Raw genomic sequence first — 24,229 nt, forward strand, 5'->3', positions numbered from 1 at the left:
AGGTTGCTGCAGTAGGCTGGGTTCTCAGGTTTTGTACAGCAAAATGCAGCTACACCATTAACATACATAACCCTTCAGGTTTCATTAAATATATTAACTTCTCTTTTTGATACTATTTATTTCTACTTCAGGCCAGAATATACTGGCGTGGCAACACTCAGTTGCAGTATGAGAGATCAGGAGCTATTGTTGGAGTGCTTGACCATGCCTTTGCCACCTGGGGTGCCATGTGGGTGTGAGCTTCCACTTGCATAAAAGAACACAAAAATACAAGGGCTAGAAGGTGAAACTGGTTACATGCCACATTGCCAAATGGCCAAAGGAAGCAAACTCAAACAGTGAAATAGCTCTCTTAGTTTTTAGTAAATTATTAGCAATTTTTAGCAAATAGTAACAGAATGAAGAGGAGATGATTCTGAGTTGTCTGTTTCTTCAAATCTTCGCTGATGTGGCAGGAGTGAAGAAGTATATGAGTGCAAGCAAGTAGAGGAAATGTGCATGTGGTACTAGCAGCCTAGACATATTATTAGTATTGTAACTAGTACATTTTTCAGTATAGATAAATCCAGATTTTCTATGATACCAATATGAATATAGCTCTTATTTCATCTGAATGCCTTTTTAAGTCTTTAAACTGAGGTGTACTTTTATGAAAGGTTTGTCTATCTCCTGAGATCAAGAACTTGCGGTTTACATGTATTCTTATTTAAATTAGATTTGAGAAAAGAAGACAGGACTGAACCCCATAGTAAGAGTATATCTTTCTGAGTTATCTTTAAGATAGAGATTAAGAATCTTGCAAGACTGAGCCAGTGCAGTGGGTGTCCAGATACTTGGATACAGACACAGCTCTTCTCCACCCACTCTAATTCAGAGAGTAAAGTCAGCCTTAGTCTCAAAGTTGTGAACTGCATTAGTATGCTGTTGTGCTTATAGTTAAAATGTTTTCCATATTAATAGGATAACTGCTTGTTAGCTTCAACACAGCTCTATCTAGCTCCAGAATCAAAGCTGACTTGCATCTGCCTGGCCTGGGAGATGACAGAGGTCAGGTCTGTTTATGACATTACAGCCAAAGAGTTGCAGAGCACAAGTTTGTTCTTGCTCATGTATTCATTATAATAATTTGGGATATACTTCAGAGAATGGGTCAACACTAGAAGAACCAGAATTTAACTTGGCTTATGAAATAAAAAATATCCTGTGAGCAACAAAACTAATGAAAACTATTTCTTATGAATTTGTAGACTCTCTGACATGTAATTACCCTTAGAATTCATACACACACTGCAGGTTTTTTATCACCACTCATTATGTCTTTTTTCTCGTGCAAATTCTTTGGTGTCTGATAAGAATTGAACTCATACTGCAAGCTTTCCTTTGGGGAAAATAGACACCACATATCTGATTCCTCTCCCTCCCTGTTGAATTTGGTTTAAACTGGCCGAATTGGCTCAGCAGTTATTTTACTTTTCTAGAAAGATGGACAGTGGTAATAACTCTAAATTCTTTTACCAAATTTGGGTCTTTCTGTAAACTTCTATGACTTTACTGTGCCAGTTTCATGTTTTAAGATGAACCCTAATCTTATTTTCACGAAGTAAGCATTTCTGTATTTTCCTATTTTCATTTTATTTTTGCTGCTGATATTCCTTGCTCCAATGCTAACAAGTAGTCCTTTAGGTGACAGTCCCAAACATCAGCCCAAATCCTGGAAGGATTATCAGGTTTTACAAGATAAATCTTAACAGCTGCCTAAACCACCAAGCACCCGGTTCTGCTCGTGTATATTTTTTTCAACTTACTCACATAAATATCTACAGTCTTGGACTCCTAGATTGCTAGTCAAACTTACCATCGTAATAGCAGTAGCTACCAGTAGAGAAGCTGCATTTGCTCAAACCCTTGTTTGATACTTACTACTTACACAAAAGACTTACAGGTAAATCGGAAACCTGTTAAAAATGCTCTGATGTTCTATAGCATTGCCAACGTGCAGCAAGACACTACCGTTGTTCTGAGTTGAGCCCTGCACTCTGTATGATAGAACACGACATGCAGCTGCCAAAGCCATTTGTTCAGATGCCAAAGTCCTGACCATGGTGTTGAGCATTGTATGTTCTTCATCTCAGGGATGTTTCATGGTGTCTTACATTCTTTCTTATGAATTATTCCCCATAAACAAGGTACACATTAGCAGTTTTGGCTTGGTATAAAGCCAATATATTACGATTTGTATATTTTTCCAGTTTCTAAAAAATACGTTGCTCTTTCCCGTTAGATGCCTCTTCATTGGATTTAGAGACATTCGACGTGCACACTTTATCAGATGCTCTCAAGAGGTATCTCCTGGACCTGCCAAATCCCATAATTCCAGCATCTGTTTACAGTGACATGATTTCTGTAGCTCAAGGTATGGTTATCACATTATTTCAAATGTCAAAAAAAGCACTTTTATTAGGACTGTAAATATCTGGTGGTCCCGCTGTCATGCACAGGACAGGGAAGATTCTGTAAAATCTGGCAGCAACTCAGAAAACGTATATACCTTCACCACTTTTGATGAAAGCTGTTTCAGTTGAGATCTAAATGTGTTATTAATTTACCTGTTTAGGTAAACATAATGAAAAATATAAGGGATAACAGTTCTCTTCATTTTAGTAGGTAGAATAACTGCATAAAAAAAGGGGGGGGAGGGGGGTGTGGAAATCAAGGACTTACCTGTATGCAGAAAGCTAATTTTTAACTTTTTATCAGTGCTGACAAAGTAAACCTATTAGAGGTCATGGTGTTCTGCAGTACATTGGAAGTTGCAAATTATGAAGTGAGAAATACATGCATGAAAGATTCCTCATCTACAGTGGTCATTTCAAACAAGGACAGCTTATAGGCTTTCAGCATGAGCCAAGTATTCTGTTATACATCTCAGGACAGGATATTGCTACTGGTAACCTCAAAGTTGGAACCACACCTGTGAGACTTATCTAGTACATCTCAGAATTACCCAATCATGTGTGACGCTAAACACAACACAGGCTTCTACCAGTACACTTTGAACACATTGTGGTTTTTACCAAAATGCATATCTGTTTCCATTTGACTTCTAAATGCTTGCTCTTTACTCTTCCCTGAGCATCTTCATTTTTAAAAAGAAGTCTTACAGCACTAATGAAGGACAGAATTTCTTTTTCTTTAAAATGGATGTTTCCGAAGGAGTCATATATAGTTTGATTTTACATGTTGAATGTTCCTGTGCTGGTATCAAGAGCCTTTTACCTGTTTGCTTGCAGAAGTGCAGAGCTCAGAGGAGTATGCTCAGTTGCTGAAAAAACTCATCAGATCTCCAAATACACCTCCCCAATATTGGCTCACACTTCAGTATTTACTCAAACATTTCCTCAGAGTTTGTCAAGCCTCCAGCAAAAATCTCTTGATTGCAAGGTCTCTAGCTGAAATTTTCAGCCCTCTGCTTTTCAAATTCCAGATAACAAGGTACGTTGGTCATGTTTATTATATTTTGTACTATAAATATGGGTTAATTATATACAAAAGTAATTTCAATGAATTAAGTTTCTGACCTTACTTCTGACAGGCACTGTTGTAAATTTTTCCAACATTTTTTTTAACAATTCTAATGTAAACTTTGGCGTTTTTCCGTGTTCTTACTGCCTAATCCATCTCTTGCAGCTCTGATAATGCTGAACACCACATCAAAATCCTAGAGGTTTTAATCACAAGTGAATGGAATGAGAGACAGCTTGTACCAGGTAAAACTATTTTTAATTTTAAAAGTTAGATATCATTGTTTTCTTGAATTTTAAAATTCAACTTAAGGACAGGAAATGTTTGTTGGTTTTCATTTATAATGAAACTTAATGCAAAAGTGCATAATTACAGAACTATGTAGAAGTTGTTCATATAGTCTGAAGCACAGTGCAGCATATATTTCATAAGAAATTGTCTTTTCATTAAAAGCATTTTGGTACCCATAGTTTGTACAGCATTAGGCCTTTCATTTCTTTTTCAGTATACAGTGAATAGGAATTTTGAATCTTTGAGACCCATAAACCAATAGAACGTATATCATGCAGTGTTGGTGGTGGTAGGGGAGATTTTATTTAACTTTCACTTTACACCCAGGCAAATTTTCTTAGAACTACATTACCCCAAAGAGATCATCAGAAAGAAGTAAGATTTCCCCCTTTATTTACAATTATGTGGTTTTTTTAATCCAGAGACTCAAAAGATTTATTTATCAATATCAATGAACAACACAGAAAATACTAAAAACCCATTCAGGGAAGTTAGATTATACTTGTATTGATTCTTTTAGTTCCAATCTAATTTAGTCAGCAAACAGTGAAACCCACCTCAAATTTATGCAAAAAAACCCTGGGTTTACATCAAGTATTTGGTAGGAGCAAGGCACAGTTGCTAACAACCGTGTGCAAAGGAAATTATTAACGTAGGGGACCTGAGATGTCAGCTTAAAGTAATTCCTTTTACAGCATATTAACAGAGAATCTCCAAACAAAGGATAGGGCAATGGTGAACAGAACATTCAGCAGGCTGTAGTTTTCCTGCCTCTCTATTCAAAGTACAAGGTAAAGTTCATGGCAGCAGGATTTATAGGGTTGCTTAAGATTTGAAGAGCTAGAACACAGCAGCAGAAAAACACTGGCAAAAAAAATGCCCTATTTCTTAGGTAAGCGCATAATATAATCCCCTAATGAAGATTAATTTAAAACAGCTAAGATTTTTTTTTTTTTTTTTCTTAGGTAAGCGCATAATATAATACCCCCATAAAGATTATTATTTAAAAGCTAAGATTTTTTTTTTTTTTTTCCCCGCTGCTTTGGTTGGAAGGCTTTTCCAACCTTGCCAGCTCTGATGGTTAGGAAACCTTCCCTAACATTTAGTGATCATCTGTTTTCAGCTAGTTTATGCCTATTTGGTTTTGTTCAATTCTGTCAAAATAGTTAAGCAGGCGTTTCCAGAACCACTGTGTATATTTCTTCCTAAAGCTTTATAATAACCATGAGTGTCCAAACTTTTAATGACAATTTGTCTCGTTTTACTAAGAATCAGCAAATAACTGCTAATTGTTAAAGACTTATTTTCAAAGCCACCTGTCATAAGCCTTAAAAAGCAAAGTACCTTGTTGAATCCTCTAATATTCTAAAGAGTCTACTGATAGCATTTTTTTTTTTAATTATATGTTTGCAAATGCTTTAGAATATGTATTTTTATACGGCTAGAAGCACTGGTGGGGAGGTTACAAAGGTAGGGTCAACAGTGAAAGTTTCTTAAGTTTCAAAATGAGAGTTTCTTAAGTTGCTCTTAAGAGATCACTTGGCTGCATATCATCCTGAGTTGCTTTGTGTAAGTAAAGTATAGAAGTTAAAGGTGTTGATGTTAGAACAACTGAGGAGGATAAGGAGTCTAGTCATTTTGAGAGTATCATTAGGGCGCTTGAAGAAACATGTCTGTATCCATCAGATTTGTAGAATTTGATACTACATTAATAATTATAATCTAACATCTGCTTGGTTTTTATATTGCTTCTGCATTAATTAATATTTCATAATGCAATAGTTTATTTTGAAGGTCCTCGTGGGATTTTTCATATGATCTGTTACAAAAACAGAACTCCTTCTCTGTTCATTTCCAAGTCTATTCTGGGCAGTAGAATACTTTTTAGTAAAACACTTGCTTATCTATTAATATGCTGGAAAACCTCTCAGATACAAATTTTGCAGCTTTGTAGTCCATGGTAAGCTAGCCTCTGCTCTTAGGCCTGTAAAGCACAAGAATAATTTTTAAAAGTTGTCTTAATAGAAGGATTTACAGGATTAGGACATGAGTCTGTTTTCCACACCAAAATCATTCGGTGACCTGATGATGTGAAGTGCTCTGTTTTTATAGTTCTCATAGAAGACTCCAAGATGCATTTTTCAGAATTGCCATTTTTAGTATTATTACTCGTAGTGGCTTGAGTTTCCATAACGATTGCTTACAGACTTTGTCATAAACGGAAGAGTCCTAGGAAAGGTAACTTATTTGTCATATAAGTGTTTTGAGAATGACAATCTAGAGTAGAATTTTAAAATTAAGAAGGTAAGAGGTTTTAAGCAGAAGTAATCATACTTGTTGAAAATAATGTTATGACAACTAAGCAATAACAGGGAAGCCAGTGCTGCCAGTTTTCTTCTCTGTTTCACAGGCTAGAGTGATAGCTTTCTTCTTTTTTTTTGTCTTTCCGTTATTCTCAAGCCTGGATGAAAACAGTCTCAAATGAGCTGAGCATGTTTACTGGTACCTTATGCAGTGCGCAGACACTATGTAGTCTTGGAAATAACTGGTCTCAACAGAGAGAAGATCCCTGCACAACGTGTTTTTGCATCACCCATTAGTTATCCTTGCCTCAAGGCAGTAAAAACTATGCAATTGGACCTTATATCACACGGAACTCTGGAATGATTTTTTTTCTCTGTCACAATGTTCAACAGCAAATTATGCATTCTAGTTTGTGAATTAGAATAGTGCTTAGCCCTCGACGAAAGCTAAAGTTAAAAACCTGTGCCTGTGTATGCAGTAGGTGAAGACAAAGTCATGTTGCAGAAGAAGTGAGATTGGAGAAATGGTTGGTGTTTTGAATAGTTGGTGACCAGATCCATTTTCTGATTCCTGTCTCTTTGTCAGGAGAGCCAAAAGATTGTGTTAGCGGGCAAGCTACATGCTTTAGCATCCCATTTTAACTTCCCAACTTAATGAACAGCCACACAGACTTTAATTTAAAGAGGGGTGCTGATTTTACATGCAGAAACAAACTGCATGTCTCTAAATATGCTATTCAAAACAGTAGTATTAGAAGAAAATAATGTTGATTGTAAAGAGATTATAGCTAATGGTGCTGCTTTTATCTCAAAGAATCTCATACATGATACAGAGGTGTGAAGGCATGTTTGCTTTTAGAGGTAAATACTGAAAAATAGGCTCTATCTGTAGGTACAGGAGACTGGATTTTTCTTTTTTTCGGTTGATTTCAGATGATTCAGTTGATTCAGGATCATAAAGGTTCCTGGCTTTCCCATCTGGAGGAGGCCTGCCCTTGATGCAGGTCCCAGAGCCGCCCATGAAGCCCAGTGATTGCTTGGGGCAGGGTGGTCTGTTTGGAAGTGGTAGCTGGGAAGGCAGGTCATACAGGGGAAGGTGGAATGTTAGGAGGAAACTTGGGGAGATAGGGATCCTCTCAAGGTCAGGGGTTGTTAAGGAGCATGAAGTGGCTTTGAGTGTATGAGATGAAGGTGTGTCTTATTGTAGGAAGGCAAAAAAGGAGGGGGGACAAGGCAGGAGAGCAAGGGGACATAGGTTGCTGGTGACATTGCAGGTAGACGGTTTGGTGAGGAGCAGAGAAAGAGCTGCTTCAGTGGCATGAAGCAGCTGCTGTCTTGCAAAGATGAGCTGAAAACTCTAATGTCCTGTGGACTAACTAAAGCTGAGCTGTTTTGTCTAGTATCCATCCCAGTTTATTCCTGTTTCCCAGGCTTGGAAATAGTTGTAAATAATGTCTCAAGCTGTGAAATACTGCAGTTCTAAGCAAGAAGATGTAGCTTTCACTACTCACAGAGTCAGAGCTAACAATGAATGAAGTAATAACTGCCTTACACGTAACTGCTCACTTGTTGGGGATGGGGTGACAGTCACGGCAGCATTGTCAAGATGCAGACACTCTGCTTGTAGCTGCACAAGGTATTAGCAAGCACGGCACTGTAATAGCTAGCGCAGGGGAGCATGAAGGCTGGTCATGTTCTCTTTGCAACTAGACACAAAGAGCTCCCCGACTCCTGTGGTGGTCTGGCACAGCCCACAGTCCTGTCAGCAGTGTCCTGGGGACACAGACAAGTATGTAGGAACGCTGTGCTTTGTCAGGACTTTTCTGCATTACGTTCCAGGCTCGGCTGGACAGTCAGCAGTGCCGGAGGGTGCAGAAGACAGGCTGTCCCGCATGGGAGGGGTGTTGCGCGCCCGCGCATCTTCCGGCAGAGGGCTCCCCTTCTAAGCGAATGGGAACCAGGCTTTATTCCCAGTGTAACGGAGAGCGCTTCATCGCAGACTTCATCGCCACGCGTAGCAATGCTGTGTTCTTGGTTTAGGTTTTGACAGTACACTGTGCTTTATGTTTCTCCATACCTAATCAAAAGTATTTGGAAAAACTGAAACAACAGGTATCACATTACTGGAAATTTTTACAGATTGATGTATGCGTGTGTGTATATTTGTATGAGGGTACGTGTAGCACACACATACAAGCCTGTCAAAACTAATCAGTTCTCTTCCTGCTTCGTACAGTTTTCTTAGAAAAAAAATATTTAGAAAAACTGCTTTATGGGTAGAAGAATACTGTATGACTGCAAAAATAGTAGGCGGCAGACTTTCTGCAAATACAAATCTATCGATTCAGTGGGTATCACACATGGTTTTGAAATTTAAATGTAAATAAAATTTAAGGTAGGTCATTTGTATGAAAATGCAGGTATGTGCATGCCAGTATCTTGACCACTTGACCTGATTGCCTTCTGCAGGATGGAACTCGTTTTTGCACAAGGCACTGGAATCCAAGAAGTAAAATTGGACTTGGAACAAAGCCTTATCTATTATCCCTCTGTGGGTATCTGTGCTTTTTAAAATGATAAACAATCCAGTGAAACACCTTTGGGTTATCTTCTTGAGAGTATGCTTCTGTATTGTGGCCTTCTAAACCAAGAAGTGTTACCAACCCCTTTTGTAGTTTTAACAGTAGTGAATAGGAGGCATATCAGTTACTGTCAGAAGTTGGATTAGTTCAGAAACACAGGTTACTGTCTCCATTTGAAGTAGACTGTACCTTTATGACTGTGCTGGTTTAAATTATGTATAGAACTGACAATTGTTCAAGTAGGCAAAGGTTAAAACTAGAAAAGGAAGGGATTATTACAGGTGAAGCTAATCGATCAACTGTAAAACATCAAAAATGGACTGCAGATATTTGGGATTTCATTATTATGTACAAGAGGTATTTTGTAGAATGGAGGATTTTTGGAGGTAAAAACTTTTCAATGACTGCCCTAAGGGAGCACAAGCAGATCTAAGGGAACATAGCTGCTAGAAGTTGTCACTGTTTCCAGCAAATGTGAGGGAAATATTAATCCCTTTCTCTTCTTTCTCTGAATAAAATCTTGTGGTCTGCTTCTCTTTTCACTTTGAATTTATTTCTTTGTAAAAGTATAGCTGGCAATGAAATTAACCTCTGTAGGCAAAGTGGAGCAGGCTCTTCAGTTGCTGCTTTGTTCCTTTAGCAAGTCTGATCTGCACCAAACACTAAGGCAAGGAAAATATCTTTGACCTAAACCATCCCCTCTCTCTGTACAGTCCCTTTTCCCACCTGCCTGCTCAAGAAAGGAACAATCCTGATGTATTGGAAAACACTATGGATACAGACAGGTGTTTTTTCTACTGTTTTCAGTTTATAAGAAATGGATAAAATGCTTTATAGAGTCGAGCTAAGGGTCTTCAAGCAGCACCTGTATTTGTGATCCAGCATGAGTGTGTAGGAGGTGATGCTGTGCTTGCAAGCAGGCTGTTTTGCAGGCTATTTGCCCTGAGAAAGGCAGCTTTTCTCAAGAAAGGTTTTGATTCTGTTGTTTTTTCTGCAGTAAGTTAGTTAGCCACTTCCTCTGGCTGTTTGTGGTGCTTTCTTAACTTCAGTACTGCATTCAGCCAGTGACAGAGACTATTTTAAGGCCTCTTACAATGGTCTTCTCATTTACTTAGCTAAAATGAGAAAGTTAGCCCTAGACTAGCCACTTGTTAGCTGATGACAACTTTTACTTTGATTCTGGCTCCCCCTCCCCCACCTGAAATCCCTGGCTCAGCAAATATTTGAACCTGCCCAAGTTAATCATGAAACTGAGATCTTTATCTGAGAGAGACGTGCGAGCTACGAGGGTGGTGGTTTCTTTTTTTTCACAGTACTAAAGTCAGGTTCACTTCTTAGTGATGAACCAGAGTAAGTGGATACCTTCTGCACAGCACAGAGGTTTAAGCAGTTAAGAAGAGAGAGAAGGCTTGGATTTTCTCTACTGCGTGTTACAGCTCTTTCAGGGATTTTTATGGAACAATTGTTAGAAAGCAAAACAATCTCTTTTTCAGATTTTTTTTTTTTCATTGCTTCAGAGAAGCTTCCTAGTAAAAGGAGGTTTGGGGGATTTTTTTTAAAGCAAGATTTTTATAAGAGGAAACAAATTAATTTTTCAGGTCATTGGATAGTATTTTCAGGCTGTATTACAAAGGCCAGCATTTGTGATGCATAACTTACAAAGTAAGTGATTTTGAATTTGTGTATGTGTTTTCTTCGTCACCTCGTGGAAGTATTGTACTATAACTGATTACCAGGTAGAGCCTTCATGGTCTTAAGATATGTGAATGAAAGTCAAGTACTCCAGTACCTCTCCAGGTTATATAGGGAATTGGGAACTGCCTATCTGCCTCCTGTCTTCTCTTGCCTCAAGCTAGGCTAGTCTGAGCTGAGCACTAATCTGATTATACCAGTGTGGACAGTGCAAAATCTGACCACCACTGAAATGCCAGAGAAGTAATTTTTCCTGAAAGCCCTTATTCAGTGGAGTTAAATATCTTACTGATCCCGCATGAGACCTAAATGCAGCAATGTAGTGTGTAGGAAATCTTTACAACTTAATTTAAATAATTACTGTGGGAACTCAACCATTTGGGTAGCAGGTGGGCTAAACCTCAAAGTTCACTGTTTGGACTTTTGTCTGGGATGATTTTAAGTATCCTATTTCATTTTGGAATGGAAGGATTCTTTAGAGCCTGTCTACCTAAACAGGGAGGAGAAAATCTACTTCAGAATGAATTTAAAACATACGAAGTAAACTAACAGTTTGGGTTTTTTTGTAGCTGTTGGTACTCCAGACATGTTCTTGTATGTTAATGCTTGTGTAAAAGGTCTAAGCTGCTGAAGGGCACAGAGCGGGGGTATACCTGTGTGAAATATATGGGAAGGATATAAATTGTGTTAATTTTTTTAACAAATATTTGTGAGATAGATCACATTTCAACCACACCAGGATTTCTTGTGATGTAGGCACAGATAGTTGCTACAGCTACTCTTTGTTGTGGTTATTTTTGGTATCTGGTTTTCTGCCCCCATAGATTATAGTAAGTATAAGCATTCACGCTGCTTTACATAGCATTCTGCTCTGGAGTTAATGTCTGCTCTGTGCATGTTTCTTCCAAGAGGTCTGAGACAGTTACAGTCAGCGACTGGGGGAGACTTAAGAAGGAATATTTCTACTTGGTAGGAGGATACTACTATGAAGCCAAGTGAGGAAGGAGACACTGAGAAGGGACTCTTGCCTCTACAAACAAAATTAACTGGATAAATACCTGCCTGAGAACAGGGTATAGAAACAGCGTGAAAAGGAAGACTACACCTTGTTGTATCCTGACAGACTGGCTTTTTATGTTCAGCAAAATCGCTGTTCAAGATCTTGTCCAGTTTTTACTTTCTTCCACGGTTTAGGCAAGTCTGATGAATCTAAGATTACAATATTTCATATTTAGATTTCAAGATGAATTAATGTAAATCAATTGGAATTGTGTCTTATTATAAACTGTTATGGGGGGGAAGACATCTCTGCAATAAGCACATTTCATGTGATAGTATGAAGTATATCAGACCTGTTTGTCCATTAAAATAATAGAAATGTGCATAGTTTAAAAATAGTCTGTAATTCATTATGTGGAGATATATATATCTCTGTGTGCATATATATGTAAAATGAGTGTGTAATGAATACAGACACACAGAGCCGTGCACTTTTCCCTTCTGCATCTTTAATATGTACAGTACGTACATTAGATATGTACAGAAGCCTTCAAAAGCTTTTTGAATGGTAAACTTCAGGCATCCAAGCAGGAGAATGCAACTGAGATGTGACCGACCTACTTCTAAAGGGAGCTGCGCTCTGCATGTGAGTGTGTGTGTGTGTGTCTGTTGTGTGTGCGTGTGTGTAACAGCTACGTGCTGCAGCATATCAGCCTTTTGTCATCCTGCCAGGATTGGACTGTACCATGCTGCAAAATCAGGAAAATGAGCTGGGAGAGGGGCGAGGAGAGCCCGCTCACTGCTTTTGTTTGTAATACCAGGTTTATATTGCAGTTCTGCTAAATGTAGATATTTTTCTGAAACTGGAATTGTTTTAAGATTAATGTAGAACAAAATGATGAAACAGGAGTGGTCTGGTGACATTATTTTGACATGATTGGCTGAGGATTATGATGTAATAGGTTACAGTGCAGCCCCTTATAGGTTTTAAAATGAATTCCAAGACACCATTACAAAGAGAGCCTGACTCTTTTCTTGTATCTGAGCTTACTCAGTGAAACTCATACAAATGTACAATACTGTTTGGAATATGGAAGAACTGGATATAGAATATCCTAAGACAGATATAAATTGTGGCACAGACTTGATGTTTTACATAGAAATGGATCCACCAGGTAAAACTACAGTCTTATTACGGAAGACTTAATACATTTTTGTCTTTACAGTAGCTGCTGAAAAACTTAGTGGATGTGTAGGATTTCTTTACTTTGACATTAATACAAATAATTCTTCTTTTTCCTTTTTTTCATATATTAGATTTAAATCGTGATTTAGTGCATGGATATAGTAATTAGAATCTTAACCTGTAGAAATACCTTTTTGCTCTACTTAATTGAATTTTTACTGAATTGACCTGTGTCTGTTTTGATTTTATTCTGTCACGTGTATTTACAGTTCTGCTATTATATCTTTAAAATTTTGTATTTCTTTTATTATTATTTTTTCTATCTCTGTTCCACACTGTGACTAGAAGGAGATACTGTTGTAACACTTTTATTTTCTGAAACAGTGATTGCAAATCATTGCTTTGGATTGTTTGAAGAAAAACAGACCCTAAAATCTAGCAATATTAATTGAATACCACATCATTTTTTCATATTATATAAAAATACTATGCCATCTTGATAGTCACTGCAACTTTAAAAACATCGTCTTTGAAGCCAATCATAATATACAGGACAGGGACATCCGTAACAAATTATGTACTTACTGAAGAACTACAAGAGCTGGGTCGATTTGTAATCCTGATTCCAACCTAGTCCCCCTTGCTACTAAGTCGGGAGTGCTGCAGTATCTTCTCTGGCACCCACTGGCATACATATGCAGCTTTGACATTGAGAGAAGGGGGATGTGGTTTTTAATCAGTCCTGCCATTTGGAACATGACTTATTCTGTAGAATGCTAAGATTAACACAAGGGATATTTGAGTCACAGATGGGTTTCTTAAAATGCTTTCTTGGCAAATCGTTGCACAAAATGCTGAGGAACATAAAAACCCAATTCTTCTTAAAATACACAATATTGCTGTGGGTTTGCATCCCTTATTACTCAGCTTATAGGTGAGGAAGCACCAACATTCCTCTGAGAACATTACATAGGAGGGAAAAAAAAAAAGAAATTTTACATGTTTTTTTTATCTATATTCACCTGAAGACAGTGGAAGAAGGTAAAAGCAAACTTCAGATTTTCTTCTTCTCAAATGCTTTCTTCACAGGGGGAGGAGATGAGTACAGTGTTACATTTTGCTTGAAGTATATTATTGCATGAGTAACATACTTTTTTGAAACAGTACATCTTTCATGTTTAACTGTAATGCTTTCAGTAAAATGTCTTGATTAATGTATTTTAAAGATCATTAGTGATGGACAATTCTGTTTTCTGACTATTTTTTTTTTTCTCTCATTCATGTAATGATGTCTAATTTCAAGGAATATATGGCCAGGTTTTCAGTGAGTTATAATCAACTTCTTTTTTTTTTCCCCCTTTCATCTGCAGCACTGCCTCCTAAGCCACCAAAGCCTAATACTGTAACTAACAACGGTATGAATAACAACATGTCATTACAAGATGCTGAGTGGTACTGGGGAGATATCTCAAGGTAAATCAGCTCAAGAAACGTATTTCTTATGTTTGTCTTTATGTCCTTGCTATGCTAGTCTGTATACACATACTGCACTTAAGTATAGAAAAATCACAGTTCTAAGAGCCATTTTTAGGATATTTTCCAACACATACATACTACAGTTGTGTTTATTCCAAAAATGACTGAAAATGTTAGTGGCAGTCAGTTAGAATGTAGTATGTGAAATGATTGTTCTGTTACTTTAAGACAGCCATATGAAATGCTACCATGAAAGGACAACACCAAGAAGATTTTCTTCTGGTCTTTCATCTGGAACCTCAACTGTAGGCACAAGTTAACAAGCCAGACTAAGAAGTGCCATATACTATATATAGGTACTTTAGACCAGCACTGACTGCTCAAATTGTGCAGGCTTGTATGAACAAGCAGAAAGAGCTTTGCATGAATATGGCTCTGTCCAGCAGTGAGAGGATGTAGAATATACCATTTTTATATCCCAGTTGTTCTCCAGCAATGTTAAATAAGCTATAAAATAATTGCATGTGTTAGAAGTCTGCTTGATCTCCATATTAAAAAACACTTATGTTAAAACCAAAGAACTTAGAGGAGGATACATGAGAGAGAAGTATCTGAAATTATTTGTTACTTTTGCTTTCATTTTAGAGAAGAAGTAAATGAGAAGCTTCGAGACACTGCTGATGGTACCTTTTTGGTACGAGATGCTTCAACCAAAATGCATGGGGATTACACACTTACACTAAGGTAGGATTAGTTACACTAGGTCTGAAATACTTGACACTAAAATGTAATACTGTATTTAAAATTCTTTAGGAAATAGTACTTGAAGTCTGCCTAATTTTTCAACAAACTTTATTTTCAGGAAAGGAGGAAATAACAAATTAATCAAAATATTTCATCGAGATGGAAAATACGGTTTTTCTGACCCATTGACTTTCAACTCTGTGGTCGAGCTAATAAACCACTACCGGAATGAATCTCTGGCCCAGTATAATCCTAAACTGGACGTAAAGTTACTGTATCCAGTATCTAAGTATCAGCAGGTATGGGTCTATTTTCTTTGTGTTTCACTTAAATATAAAGAAATTACTGCAGACTGGGGAGTCATTAATCATTAAGAACTTCAGCTCTGTTAATACTTGGAAGAATAAAGTGGGTATAAAAATGGGTATTTTTCTTTAAAACCAACTCCACACTTTGCATATAAATAATTAAGACTTTAAATACTGCGGATACATTATTAACAAATAAACTCATGTTTAATAAATATCCCACTCATTAATGATGAAATACATCATTTTCAGTATAAAGCTGAACACTTTATTGCAAAATTGGGTTTTGTCATTAATTTCTCATTTCCATATCATGTATAGTATATTATATCTCCATGTTTATGAAAGAGCAGTCATATTTACCGTGTAATTATCTAGGCATTTTTAAGCAGTTTTATCCTGAAAATATGTGCAATGTAATTGTTCCTTTACGGAATATCTTTCATTCTGTTCATCACTCAAGGACCAAGTTGTAAAAGAGGATAGCATTGAAGCAGTGGGAAAGAAATTGCATGAATATAATACCCAGTTCCAAGAAAAAAGCCGAGAATATGACAGACTCTATGAAGACTACACAAGAACGTCTCAGGTGAGCTCAGTTTGAAACCGAAGGTAGAGTGGAAAACTTCTGTAGATTTAGAAGAATATTATTGTAAATTCATACTGCCATCTTCCTCATCCTCCCTTCTGCCACCATTGCCCAAAAGAGGAAACGTATCTGATGTGCTTGCTCACTGCAGCAGAATTGCTTTCTCATGTTTGAGCAGTCACCACCTGTAACCTAACCCACTCTGCACCCAAGTCTGACACCACATCCAAAGCGAGCACAGAACTATCTTGATTTACCAACAGTTCTGCATACTGACCGCATCAAGATGAGTTACGGTTTTCAAGGCACATTTGCAATTATTAGCTGAGTCTTGAAGTACCAGTAAATTAGTGTGTTTTTACAGACTCAGAACCAAGACTGCTTCTTAAAATGTGCAGGAAATACACCTAAAAATAATTGAAGTGGAGAAGTGCAGGCAACTTGAACTAATGGCTTAAAAGGCTTGGCTATCAACTAGCTATGTAGGGGCTAGGAGGATGGACTAGATGACCACTTGAGACCTGTCCAGCCAATACCTTATACTTTTATTTCAGAAAGGCAGATCTTCCTCTTAGGATAACATGAGGTGGTACAAAGGGCAAAGTGCATTGCCGTAAGACTAATCGTCATAAATAAAACTCACTTATTCAAAACAAAGATTGTAGCTCTTTGTCTAGCAGATTTTCTTTCTTGAAAAACCTTGTTGTGGAAAGCCGCATCAAGGTACCCTTTTGCACAGGCCTGTTCTCTGTTAGAAGGCTCTACAGATAGAATGCAATCTGGTAACGGGATATTGTTCTTTTACAATATACTGACGTGTTTCTGTGGTGCAATAAATCATCCCCACTGTCTGGTAAAAACTGTAATAACAATTACTTTATTTTCAGGAAATTCAAATGAAAAGAACAGCTATTGAAGCATTTAATGAAACAATAAAGATATTTGAAGAGCAGTGCCAGACGCAAGAAAGATACAGTAAGGAATACATTGAAAAATTTAAACGGGAAGGAAATGAAAAAGAAATACAAAGGTCAGTATTTGTATTTGCATTTCAAATGGTATCGTTTTGGAGAAAGAAACAATGCCAAGCACAGATCTGCCAAAAATTAAAGCAAGATGGCCAGTTTAAGTTGTAAGCAAAGAGCCCTCAAATGGGGTAGTTGGTGCACTACCGCATTCACTAGATGGTGAACTTGCAAAATGTAGAGCTACATCTAGAGAAGTAATCTGTTCTCTTAAGTGTCTGCACAGCTAAATGGTAGGTTATAAAACTGAATAAGACATCATAAGTGTAACCTACCATATTATTCCATTCAGAATTATGCACAACTATGAAAAACTGAAGTCTCGCATAAGTGAAATTGTGGACAGCAGACGTAGATTAGAAGAGGATTTGAAGAAGCAAGCAGCTGAGTATAGAGAGATAGACAAGCGTATGAACAGCATTAAGCCAGACCTCATACAGCTGAGGAAGACAAGAGATCAATACTTGATGTGAGTATCATTATGAATTAACAAAATTAATTTTTTAATGATTTTTTTATTGGATTCCTCTTTTGTGATTAAAAATGGATTTTATTTGCAATTATTGTCCAGGTGGCTGACTCAAAAAGGAGTTCGGCAGAAGAAGCTAAATGAATGGCTTGGAAATGAAAATACAGAAGAGTGAGTATTAAAAGATTTAAATATTTCTGCTATTTGAAATATCTTACACAAAAGTGAGGTAAAGCATATTTAATTCCTGGATCACAAAGAGGAAATCTCAGGCCTAGGTCTCCGGTAGCAATGCACGCAGTTAAAACATACCAGCCTACCTAAAGGAAGTATTAGGACTCTGCTGCACCCCCTGCTCTCCATTATTCAGGGAAATGCATAATCAAGTTACTATAGCCAAGCACTTGAATGTAACCTGTGTCTTTATTCTTACCAGCAAGATGAGTATCATAAGGTGTTGGTATCTTGTAGTGATGCTGTATGATTAATTAGTCAGAAGGTCTCTTGGGTGTGGGCAGGCTTTTTCCAAGTTTCCAGCATTGGTACCATGGAGCTATCAAGTATAGAGGTACCCACACCGGTATACCACATTGCTCTTGGAGATGGTAAAAGCGTATATGCTGAAGAGTAGACCTTCTCTGGTTTTGTGGTCTGTTTAATTTTTCTGGGAAATGGCAGGATTGTATTTTGTCCTTTCAGGCAATTCAGTTTACTGTAGGTTTTGACAGGGGCTTGGCTAATGAATATGTTTCACTTCATTCCTGGGAAAGAAGCAAAAAGCACCTGGGTGGTGTGAATATAGACCAAATTTAAACAAAAGCAAGCCACAAATAATATCAAAAGTGAAGGATGAACAAACAGAGAACAAAGTTGTTTGAGTAATATTTCTATCAATATTTTCTGGCTGTGTAGTTTCTTCTGCACACCATATACACTGTCTGGCTGAACATACAGCAAAAGCAACAGACTGACGATGGCTGTTGAGTGGATTTACATTCTAGCCTTGTCCACATCTGTTTTAATTTGGTTTGGTTTATTGAGTCTGCTAATGTTGTCCTGGAAATTGTGCATCTCTGCTGTGGCTGCACTGGTAGAAGCAGGGGATAAAAATGGCATACAGATTTTAAAGCCATGTTGTTTACTCAGTCGTAGCACAGCTCAAAGATGATATGATGGAGAATATGTAGGTACCTGTTTACAGTAGTACTTCCATCACTTAAACAGTAGACAAAGAACAAAGCCAGCCATGGTTTCAGTGTAACATCAAAATAGCAAGTGAAGCTGTTTCAAGAAAATCTTTGTTTTCTCTCTCTGTGGCTTTTCTAGCCAGTGAGTCTGGTAAGTACACAAGTTTCTTGCTGAAAAATTAAACTTTCAGAATATGACTTATTTTCTAAAGTTGTAATGCAAAGAAACCCAATATAATGAGCAGCAGGAAAAACAGGAATTGCTTTCTCAAGGTGCCGGTTGACAATAGAGCCACTGCTGAATATCGTGCAGGACAAAGGAATGCAGTGGGCTAAGGGACCTAGAGAGAGTGTCATCTGCAACAAAAGAGCCCATGTTCTGCAAAATTGGATTCTGTGTGACATTGCTGATTTCTGTAGACTAGATTGAGAATCTTCAAAAAGACAGAACTGGGGATGAGTGAGAAGTATTGTTTTCTTAGACCAAGGAAAACTGATTAAAAAACTATTACGGTGAGAATAAATACATTAGCCAAACACAGACTGATTGCAAGGTGAGCAGAAGAGGTGGGGCCCATCACTGCATGCTGCTGGGGGAGTGGGGAGCTCTGGAACTGCAGAATATCGAAGTGGTGTTCACATAGCTGAACCAGAGACATCTTCTTTCATGGTGGGCTTTAGCTCAGAGGTTTCTCTGTAACTGAATCAGCTTTATAGTTGGTGGCTCTTCTGGTAGAGAAGGGCCTATATTATATGATGTTCTTATAATCTGGTTACAAGGAGAGAGAGAGCACTCTACTCTTTCACCCTTTCCACAAAGCCATCTCCTCTATAAATAATGAATCTGTCTACCTGTACAACTGCTCATAGCTTTCCCAAGCAGCAGCTGTAGTTGATACATTGCATGATTTTTCACTGCTGTCCAAGTGTTCTGAGATTTGGAAATTAAACTGAATCAGAGCGTATTCATTTCGTTGGGCTTGCTATTAACCAAAACCAGTGAGCAATGGTAGAAATACTCAGGTGCTTGCAGCAGATTCTGAAAGATAACACAGCATCCTTTTATATCTTTCTTCATATTTATGTGAGTGTTTCTAAAAGAAATAAGAACCAGAACTTATATTTAATTTTCTTCGGTTGTTTGAATGGTGCAGTTTTAAATGGTTTACATCCCTGATTTTGTCACAAAGGCACCCTACTAACCAGAGTTGGTTTGTTTTGTTTTGTTTTTTAAGTAATATGAAATGGAGACTACTTAAGTCATGGATTTTGCTCTGCTGTGTAATTCACAAACACATTTTGTCCTACTTCAACAGCCAATACTCTATGGTAGAAGATGATGAGGACTTGCCCCATCATGATGAGAGAACGTGGAATGTGGGAAATATCAATAGAAGCCAAGCTGAAAACCTGCTGCGGGGAAAGCGGGACGGAACATTCCTGGTTCGAGAGAGCAGCAAACAAGGCTGCTATGCCTGCTCTGTTGTGTACGTACCCTAATTTGTGGATGATATAACTAACATTTGAGGCACCTACCTTGAGCCAGGGACAGACGCGTGAATATGCATGGATCCCATTGGACCTTTGGGTTTAGAAGCAGACCAATAAGTCCTGAGCCCATCCTCATTGCTGCTCCATTTCCCACACACCTCAAACCTATGTCACTCCCACAGATGAGCCTCACACTGAAGAAGGGAAACCAAAGCATGAATGTACTTCTTCCTGTGCATCTGCTAAGTCCTGCCTATCTCGTGCCTCACTAAGATAACGACAACAGCTGGGAATTTGGGTTAAACCTAGGCTGTTAACATTATCCCACCACAGAAGACAGGAATTCTGAGTAGTGAATAGCATCTTAAGGTTTATTGCCAATACCTTATTTCCTAGCTTAACTTAACTGTACTGACAAACTAAAAACTGGTTGTTCTTTTTTTTTTTTTCCCTCTTCAGGGTGGATGGAGAAGTAAAGCACTGTGTGATTAACAAAACACCTACTGGGTATGGATTTGCAGAGCCATATAACTTGTACAACTCGCTCAAAGAACTGGTGCTACATTATCAACACACATCACTTGTGCAGCACAATGACTCTCTCAATGTCACGTTAGCCTACCCAGTATATGCACAGCAGAGGCGATGAAGATCTTAATACTCTGGGTTGTGTGGTTTTTTTCTAAAGAAAAGATTTGACAACGTTGAGGCCTCTGGAGAGAAAAGGCTCCTTTCAGCCTTACTCAAGAATTAGAACTGCGGTATCAAAGCTGTCTGTCTTCAGATGGGACTAGAGCTTTGCTTCACAACTGCAGTGGGAGAGATCACAGTATTAAGCTGTGAACATATGTTTCTAATCTGAAGTGCTTTTTTTTTTAATTAAGAAAAGAAAAATGCAAGAGAGAGAAATCCGAACCTGATCTCCCTGCAGGGACATAGAGGCCTTTAACCATGGTGCTTGTTTACGACCACTTCTGAAGCTTTACCAGCTAGAACATTGGATTCTCCAGACACAAGGTATAAGAGGTCCTTATCATTTGGTTATTGGAATTTCATGGTCACAACCTGGCTTGGATTTGGTGTTGCTGCACTCAGTGGATCCAGACACACAGCATTGTGGATTTTTTGGTTTCTGGTGAATGATATGTAGCAGAATGGCACTTTCTTTTCTAAAGGACACGTTAGAAGGACTTCAGTAACAGTATGTTGTTCAGAGTAATGGTAATAGCAAAGTGCCAGGAAGTGTTTTGTTTAGAGATTTAAAAATCCAGTTTTAAGAAATATGTTTAAGACTGAAGAAAACAGGACTTTTGATGGCATCCAGTCTATAATAATGTACATAGTCTTGATTGACTAACTGTCATTGATGGAAACTATCAATACCAAACTGCTTCCCTTTTTCCCTTTTCTATTTGCTGAAAGCTGAATTCTTAGACCATGCTATGCAGTACTGAATTTTCTTTAGGCTGTAGTCTTTTCTCATGTATCTACAGGTTAAGCTTGTTTTACTTTCTTGTTCCTTGTCTTGTTTTTTCTTTCTTTCTTTTCCCTGAGAATATTTCTCCTTATGATTACTTCTTGTTATTCATTGTGTTGTTTGTTGTTGGTGGTGTTTTGTTTTTTGTTTTTTTAATGTACAGGAAGCCAGCAAGAGTTGGCTTCAGAATTAAAACTATGAAATATTTTACAATTTTCTTTGTATAGAATATTGAGCTACTAGCTCAAAGTTTTACAGGTTTGTAATTTTCTTTTTTTTTTTTGACTAAATATTTTGTTGGGCAGTGCCTGATAAGCTTCAAAGCTGCTTTATTCAATAAAAAATATATGAACTTTACAAAATATCAGAGTCCAACAACGATATTGTTTCAGAGATATCTTTAGAATATGGTACTACCCTATGTTTGCTTCTCGAAGCATTCTGAACTTCTATCATGATTGTCTTTGTATTTGGAAGACGAAAAATTGTGTATCCTTCTGTGATAGTGATTGCAGGAAAAACAGGAGAAATTTGGCTACTGGGGATAGATAGTTTGGCTTCACAGTAAATAAATAACTTCTTGACCTACTGTGTCAGAATTTTTGTCAGCATGTAAAGGTATTTTCATTTCATATGAAGGACTTTTCTCTAATCTGTTGCCTGGGCTTCTTTTTGTATTAGTATTGTGGAAAAAAGTTCCCACTTTTACTGAGGACGTTTGTATACAATGTAGAGCTAATTAACACTGGAAAACGTCTGTTTTTAAAATGAGTAGGCTATCATTTTTAACATTTTGGATTTATTTTCTTAAGTTTGTAGGCTGAGGCAGTATCAAAACAAACACTTCTATAATTTCAGGCACCAGAGACTTACAGAATTATGGTTTAGTTAAAGGAAACAAATATATGAATCCCACTAAAGCAAACTTATTTGTAGTGCTGGGACAATTCACTGTGGGTAGTTTGCAGTAGTTATTTATTGTCCTGACCACTGAGGGAATTCACACATTGCAAACTGATAAAGTAATGAAGTTCGGAGAAATCTTGGAAAAGTTTTGACTAAGTGAACTTATGAATTTATTCTTACCCCAAGATGCAAAGGCAAGACCCATTACTGTTAAAGAGAGTTGCACACATAATCAAGAGTAAGATCCATGGAGTTCTCTCATAATAGCTCTGTTTTAGAGACACATATGTTTTAATTCAAAGAATACAGTGCTTATTTATCTGTTGGAAGTAATAAGAATAAATTTGCCAGTCTCCAGTAGGTTTTATATTATCTTACAATTTTTACATTTTTCCTTCATTTCTGAAGCTGTAAGGCTTTTGATTGTATTTTGATTTTGTGCTCTTTTGGGTTTTGGTGGATTGTCTTTGCTTTCCTTTAGATGTATTTTCTTACTAGAATTTATATTAGGAAACAAGATTCAACCAACATTAATGTTTAATGATAGTCACCACTTAACAAAACTATTCTGAATATTTTTTCTGAATAGAAGTTTAGTCTTCATCTCTTCCCTTCCTCATTCCACACTCTTTTCAGGCCTATAGGACCATGTAAATTTGGTTTACTAATAACTGGTTTTTACTATGAAAAGCACCAACAATTACTCCAGCATGCCAGTTATACTACTAGGCTTGAAGTTACAAATTATTTCAACATACAACAATTTAACACTTGTAGCAATCCAGGATATTCTTTGGACATATATTAATTTTTCAATGTTAAGTATTTTAGAAGTTAAATTGTATTTTTTTCTCTATAAGCAAAATACATGTAATCTGAATTGATGTTTCACATAGCATCTGTCAAGTAATTTTATCGTAGTTAAGGCATTGGGATCTAATTTTTCTCATATTAAGAAAATGTCTACTATGTCAATGGGCCATATTCTTAGCATGCCCAGCCCAGTACGGAGTATTATTTGTTTCTGTCGTGCTGTACAACTTCTCTACGTTTGTGGTTGTAGCAGAGAAAAAAAAAAATCAGTGTGTGTGCAAATTTGGCACTTGCTTTTCTTGCACAAGCAACAATGAGAAATAAGCACTATGTTGTGGGGATAAGAGCTTAGGGCTTCTTATGGGGATGTTCTGCCTACACAGGGTATGTGCAATTTGCAAGGATCAAGTGCGCCATCCAATTGGTATGAGTGGGTTTTCTTTGGTACTTATGTATTGTATGGCCTCTGCATTTCCCTCCCTCCTTAATGCACAGAGCTAAGTCCTGCCAAAGGTCCTATTCGCTGCAGCTGTTGGTCCTTAATTTACCATATTCACTCCAGTTTTGATTTGATCTCGGACAAATAAATACATACAGAAAAAAGCACGTGGGTATGACTAAAGAAAACTGTGCTTTTCTGTATTTTTATTGACAAGAAGTTTTTCCATCTAATATAATTCAAAGGTGGGATTTGTTTTCGTTTTGGGTGGTGGTTTGGGGTTTGGCGGGGGGGTGGTTGGTTTTTTTTTTTGGCATGGGGGGAATTTTTTGTTTTATTTTTAGTCCCTGAGTTGCGCTGCACTGCAGCAGCAGTCTCACAAGGCCTTCAAAAGGTATGAGACATAACACAGAGAACCAAAACCCAAAAGCATAATTAGGAGTTTCTGATTTCCTTGTGTTGAAATTTGAACTTGCAGATTTGGGGATGTATATCTGTGCATATGCGTGCACACCTCTTGTATTTATGTACAAATAGATCCCGGTAGGTACATTTTCACCAAACGGGATCGTTTTGTTGAATTCAGTAAGTGATATCATTAACTTTGTTTAGACACACACACTCACATGCACACTAGACCTTTGAGGGTACAGCATGTTTCCACATACAGTTTAAAACTGAGTTTCTGTGTTGTGGGATATTTTCTTAAAAAAAAAAAAAACCAAAAAAC

General features: G+C 37.4%; 1 protein-coding gene across 3 annotated transcripts in view; it reads left to right on the forward strand.

Moving 5' to 3' along the window:
• The window catches only part of PIK3R1 (phosphoinositide-3-kinase, regulatory subunit 1 (alpha)), a 51,005-nt gene extending 30,044 nt beyond the window's left edge, over nucleotides 1–20,961 (forward strand). Inside the window, exons 4-15 of one of the 3 annotated variants that reach the window (XM_010137929.1) lie at nucleotides 2,282–2,413; nucleotides 3,291–3,492; nucleotides 3,688–3,767; nucleotides 13,946–14,048; nucleotides 14,697–14,795; nucleotides 14,914–15,094; nucleotides 15,567–15,692; nucleotides 16,580–16,722; nucleotides 17,010–17,186; nucleotides 17,289–17,357; nucleotides 19,690–19,860; nucleotides 20,324–20,961. In XM_010137929.1, the coding sequence (XP_010136231.1) occupies nucleotides 2,282–2,413; nucleotides 3,291–3,492; nucleotides 3,688–3,767; nucleotides 13,946–14,048; nucleotides 14,697–14,795; nucleotides 14,914–15,094; nucleotides 15,567–15,692; nucleotides 16,580–16,722; nucleotides 17,010–17,186; nucleotides 17,289–17,357; nucleotides 19,690–19,860; nucleotides 20,324–20,513 (1,673 nt within the window). In that variant the 3' untranslated portion in view covers nucleotides 20,514–20,961. Of the gene's footprint in view, nucleotides 1–2,281; nucleotides 2,414–3,290; nucleotides 3,493–3,687; nucleotides 3,768–10,344; nucleotides 10,361–12,458; nucleotides 12,565–13,945; nucleotides 14,049–14,696; nucleotides 14,796–14,913; nucleotides 15,095–15,566; nucleotides 15,693–16,579; nucleotides 16,723–17,009; nucleotides 17,187–17,288; nucleotides 17,358–19,689; nucleotides 19,861–20,323 lie in introns of those variants that run through there. The other 2 variants (XM_010137931.1, XM_010137930.1) reach the window with 2 other exon arrangements.
• The last annotated feature ends 3,268 nt before the right edge of the window (nucleotides 20,962–24,229 follow it).

Source organism: Buceros rhinoceros, unplaced genomic scaffold, assembly GCF_000710305.1.
Source record: "Buceros rhinoceros silvestris isolate BGI_N320 unplaced genomic scaffold, ASM71030v1 scaffold56, whole genome shotgun sequence".
In the NCBI taxonomy this organism is placed as follows: domain Eukaryota; kingdom Metazoa; phylum Chordata; class Aves; order Bucerotiformes; family Bucerotidae; genus Buceros; species Buceros rhinoceros.